The sequence below is a fragment of the Perkinsus marinus genome (assembly GCF_000006405.1).
Source record: "Perkinsus marinus ATCC 50983 genomic scaffold scf_1104296970432, whole genome shotgun sequence".
NCBI lineage: Eukaryota > Perkinsozoa > Perkinsida > Perkinsidae > Perkinsus > Perkinsus marinus.
The window spans coordinates 10,325-15,745 of NW_003202451.1; the positions used below are offsets into that span (position 1 = coordinate 10,325).

At 35.2% G+C, this 5,421-nt stretch overlaps 1 protein-coding gene across 1 annotated transcript; it reads right to left on the minus strand.

Moving 5' to 3' along the window:
- Nucleotides 1-769: 769 nt before the first annotated feature.
- Nucleotides 770-4,763, minus strand: Pmar_PMAR012054 (glucosamine-6-phosphate isomerase, putative). Its single transcript, XM_002767605.1, has 20 exons — nucleotides 4,529-4,763; nucleotides 4,352-4,463; nucleotides 4,154-4,278; nucleotides 3,983-4,101; nucleotides 3,806-3,930; nucleotides 3,563-3,739; nucleotides 3,377-3,485; nucleotides 3,232-3,325; nucleotides 3,068-3,137; nucleotides 2,874-2,978; nucleotides 2,709-2,817; nucleotides 2,542-2,642; nucleotides 2,427-2,493; nucleotides 2,169-2,351; nucleotides 1,993-2,106; nucleotides 1,856-1,926; nucleotides 1,635-1,766; nucleotides 1,409-1,565; nucleotides 1,212-1,345; nucleotides 770-1,146 (listed from the first exon to the last, which is right to left on the minus strand). Exons 1-20 carry the CDS (start codon nucleotides 4,727-4,729, stop codon nucleotides 947-949), a joined length of 2,505 nt encoding a protein of 834 aa, XP_002767651.1. The 5' UTR covers nucleotides 4,730-4,763; the 3' UTR covers nucleotides 770-946.
- Between the last annotated feature and the right edge of the window lie 658 nt (nucleotides 4,764-5,421).

Genomic DNA, 5,421 nt, shown 5'->3' on the forward strand with positions numbered 1-5,421 from the left:
TCTACTATTACTACTACATGGCAAGTATAATGATAATGATGATACTCATCTTATCAGTATTGGCAACGGCGACGGCGATGATCCCAATCTAAATGATATCGATGATGATCATAACCCTCAGCAACACCACCTTCCTTCTCATTTGTTATATATCCATCTTACAGCACCAACGGTTAAAGGTTGTAACCAGGTGGTAGTTGAAGAAGCATGATGATGATGATCTATAAGTGTATTAAACACCATCTCAAATGGCTCTTACGGAGAGGATTATAAACCATATATGTTATAATCATCATCATATTGGACACCACAAAGCAGCTCTCCTTAGCCTGTTGTTGTGGTAGACTGTGCTACTGCGATACTACCAGTAATAATGATCATGGAGGTGGTCATACTACGTGTAACTACTTCTATAATAACCTCATTAGCAGGTAGTACAAGTATGGCAAACATATGACCTAGTAATCATCATCCACTACTTATTGTTCTATATTATATATCTCTACGGTTCATGATGCTACTACTACTACTACTACCTGGTACCTACTACCTTACTCAATGATGACGTATCATAAAGTTGCTATCATCACTATGAACAGACTTTACTACTGCATAGCAATGAACAGTAGTCATGGCGACGACATGTAAGGAAACATGCATAAATACCGCACTGTAATACAACAAACAAGTACTATCATCATCTATTCGTATTACTGTCACCAAGAATGATAATAATATCCTTCCTATAACAAACCCAACAATACTGATCATGATGATGATGATGATGATGATGATATTGGTCGTCGTATGATCATCAAAGTAACCCGTATTCAAGAAACGGGTGAAAATGACAACAGATTATTGTAATGGGAAATGATCTGTGCTTCTTCTTGTTGTTGTTGTTGTTGTTGTTGTTGTTGTTGTAAAGCAAGAATGATGTATTAAATCAATATTGTTCAGCACGACTACGAAGAGCTCTACTATACTTCTCTAATTCTGGAACACTCATCTCTTTGAAGTAGACCAACCCTTTTGTAGCTCTTATCAAGGCACTTGAATGCTCTTGGAACCATTTCCTACCAAGACTTATCTTTAGGTTCTTATACTGTTCAACTTGGATTCTAGCAGCTAACTCCGAAAATGGACCTAACAATAGTAATCACAATACACTACTATTAATACTAGCATAGTGTTAATATTATTATTATTACCATCAAGTTCATAGCTAGGAAACTCAGCAGCAGTCTGACTCTCAAAATTAGTCATAAACATTCTGTCAAGACTGCCTAGTGATGATAATGATGATGGTACTATATGAGTTATCTCACTCGTATCAAAACGATACCTGAATATAATATTATTAATAAAATTGAGCACTATTATTATTAAACATAATACTACTACTTACCAGACATTTCTATAACCCCATACCTTAATAGGTTTCTCAGGTCTAGTACTCTGATACATCTTTAAGGCTTCAGTAACGGCTTGAAGAACCTTATAATGTGTATCAGGACCAGAGGCTTCAGGATCGAAAGCTACAGTCACTATGTCAGGTTGAGCTTCTGAATAATAATAAGGGTACATTACTAGTACTTCTAAGATGGTGATGATGATGATAATGAGAGCAGTACTTAGCAAAGCATCGAGGACTGGCTTGGAATCCCTTTCAAGAGTTGGTTCTGGTGTAAAGATGTCAGATGTATAGAAACCCAACCTCAAATTAGCAACATTTGTTGGTAACCATCCGAGACTACCCCAAGCACCTAATAAGTATTGTAATAAGAAGAGGAGTAGTAGTAGTAGTAGGTGAATATCAACCCTTGTTCTTGTTCTTGCTGCTGCTACTTATTACATTCTGATTCGAACTCCCTACAACAACCCTTAAGCATCTGAACATCCTTGACATCAGGTTGGCCAGGATACCTACAACAACATCAATAACAATACTACGTCCAACAACAGGAGGAGGAGGAGTAGGAGTTATATTACACTTTATCAAAGTATTCATCCAGTTCATTCAATTTAGTCTCAACTTGATCATGTAAATCATCATCATCATCACAATGCGATAATGCATATATTTCAATGATATTACGTATAAACCTATATTCACAACACTTATGATCATCATCATCATCAGCTGCTACTGCTAGTATTATTATTACCTTCTAGCACTGCCTTCAGACTTCTCCTCGTCGTCATTACCATCTTTATTATGACTACTAGAGACACCATCAAGATACTGCCATACATCTCTAGATCTAGCAAGTTGATAATGCTCTTCTGAGGGGGTATCAACATTCATAAAACCAATTGATGATGTTCCATCAGGTTTAGGTAGGAAGTATCTAATAATACCATATTATGTACACTACTACTACTACTACTACTACTATTATTATTATTATTATTATTATTATTACCCTTCCTCCACGAGCTTTCTGAAGCTATCCTTTGCAATGAACTTCCGAGCACGTCTAATCATTTTACCTAACCATAATAATAATATTAAGATAACGTTTTTATTATTATTATTACGAATATGTGCATTAGATACGCTGTTAAAGCCAGAAGTAGCACAAACAAAGTAGTGATCGTTAGATGTTGGTCTAGTCTGACGAATAACACTTGGTAAATACCTAATAATCCAATATAACCACTATGTTGTTCTTCTTGTTGTTGATAACAACAATGCTTATGCTTACCCCAACATAATATCATCATTATGTGGTTCTATATGCATGAAGGTAGTATTAGTAAGAGTCTCAGTACCCTTACCAATCTTTGATATTAGACGCTCTGTAACCATCCTACCTAATAATAATATGGACAACAATAATGGGAGATATAATCATCATTATCATTCTTACAAGTATCATGGAGATCCTCTTTAGACCATCCCATACGATCCATAAGAACCTTTCCCATAGGATCCTTATTCACATCAACTGTATCAAGATCGACTAGGCGTTTACCTGATAATAACAACAGGAGGAGGAGGAGGAAGAAGCATAATGATAATGATGATGATGATGATGATGATGATGATGATGATGATGATTACGTGATGATACAGATACATCAACAAGTATCTTCTCAATATCCTCAATACCAACATTAGATGCTTCTTTTAACTACCAACAATGATGATGATGATTGAGGACAACATAAATAGAGATATTAAACTAACAACAACAGCAGCAGCAATAACAATAACAGTCTTATTACATCAACAATATTCCTTTCCACTAGCAGCTTGGCAGCTCCTTTAGTCACATAGAATGCAGCATTAGGTAATACACGAATAGCATGGCTAGGATATCTACATGATCATAATAATATATATGTATTCATTATTATAAAAGTTTACTACTTAATATTAGTCTCCTCTTGAACTCCATTAGCCACCATAGGTGCTTTAGCTTCACCAGCTGCTATAAGGATACATACACAGTCAGGGTTATATGTAATAGTACCAAGACCTATAACATGATCATAGGGCTGCCACCAATCACAATAATGATTATGATGATACTTATTTAGTTCTTATTGTTATTACCAATAGTGATAGCACACTTAGCCTTAACAGCATCAATACCACCAAGATCAGCAGATGCAGCAGCTTGAGTTGGATAGTTAAGTTGAGCTAATCTAGTTGTACTCCTATGATCACTACCACAAACATTGAAGGCAATATGACCATCAGGACCAATACCACCCAGGAAAAAACCGATACCTACAATGATATAATAACATGATCATCATCATGATGATTGTAATAGTAGTATTCTTATACTATTACCTCCTAGTGAACGAATCTTTGATTCGTAATCAAGACACCATTGATCAACTTGACGTATCATCTCTTGTTGACGAACTTCTAATGGTGTGGTAGGTGTACGTAAACGTAATGAGAGATCAACAAACCTAATAAAGAGTAATAAAGTTGTTCTTGTTGTTAAAGTCGTATTATCATTACGATCCATCAGGCCACACATCTTCTAATGTCTCTTTATCATGAAGTCCTAACTTGGATAAGTCTATATAGAGGCACCTCTCAGGATCAAATCCAAGACCATTAATATAATAATTAGATACCTACAACAATCCAAGCATCATACCATCATCATGATAATAACTAGGTAATTACATAATATTTGAAACTATTATGGTGTTCCGGATGCATAGGGTAAAACTCATCCAACATAACAAACCATAGTTTATCAAATCTGGGTGGAGCTACATATCCATCCAAACCGTACATACGACGATCCTCTGAACAAGTAATAATAATAGATTATCAAATACAGTAGTAGTAGTAAGAACTGATAGTAGTGTCTACTACTACCTTTGATATCAGTAGTATCCCATTCCTTGACAATCCTCTGTGTCCACTTTATAAAATATTCAGGTGTCTTACCAGTTGGTAATGCACAGACACCTTCTGGATTTGCAATAACCTAATAATAACAATATCAACAATAATAATAATACCTACCGAGTAGTACTGTAGTACTATTATTACCCATTCTATAAACCTGTAAGCTACGACCTTTCCTAGGAGGGGAAAGGAATCCACTACAAATGTTCTAGTCTTCTCAGTTGGAGCATACATATCCTTAGTATAGATAGACTTATTTAATATAGCTTTCTCTACTGAAGATGATGATGACAATAACACATTATCATGTTCAACAACATTAGATGATATCATATTAGGAGCCATAATTGGTAAGGGGGTAATAAAACTTCAATAAACTAAATGAACATTCAATAAGATAGCCTCATTAATACTACACATTCCATCAATACTATGGAATGCCCGAAAAACTTAGCGGAATTGAGCAGCAGCAGCATCTAGCGCTAATTTCTATGGCTAGCGACAATTACACAACAAGATTCCTTGTCTTGTCTCCCTCTCTAGTTAGTATGATGATGATGATGGTCACCTATAGTGGTGAAGTAGGCAACATTCGAAAACATGATTAACTTGTCACACCGTAGAAAATATCTACTTAGTAATCCACATCTTTAATAGTACTACCAACAACACAACATAATCATTATGGTATTACCAACGGTCTCATTAAGCGAGTAGTAAATGCATTGTAAGTAGTATTGATGATGATCATGGCGATGATGATTATGATTATGGATTAAGAGATGAATAGATGACTATGATCATCATAGTCATCATAGTATGATGAAGAGAGAAAGCTAGTATTCGTAGCACTATGACCATAATAATTGAGGCATATCACAAGAGCCACCAAATTGATCATCTTTAGTTGGATCAAGATATTGTTGAGGGTATTCATCCTCAGTATTCATATAGTGACCAGGTAATAATCTAATATGATCATTACTCATAAGACATGTATAACTAAAGAGTTCATTAAATAAGATAGGACTACTTGA

Excerpts from the sequence above, each read along its gene's own strand:
- Pmar_PMAR012054 (XM_002767605.1), bottom strand. The coding sequence starts at position 4,729 with ATGGCTCCTAATATGATATCATCTAATGTTGTTGAACATGATAATGTG. Across the intron at positions 3,486-3,562 it reads TAAGTGTGCTATCACTATTG|GTCTTGGTACTATTACATAT; the intron begins GTAATAACAATA and ends ATCATGTTATAG. Across the intron at positions 2,107-2,168 it reads TCTGAAGGCAGTGCTAGAAG|GTTTATACGTAATATCATTG; the intron begins GTAATAATAATA and ends TTGTGAATATAG.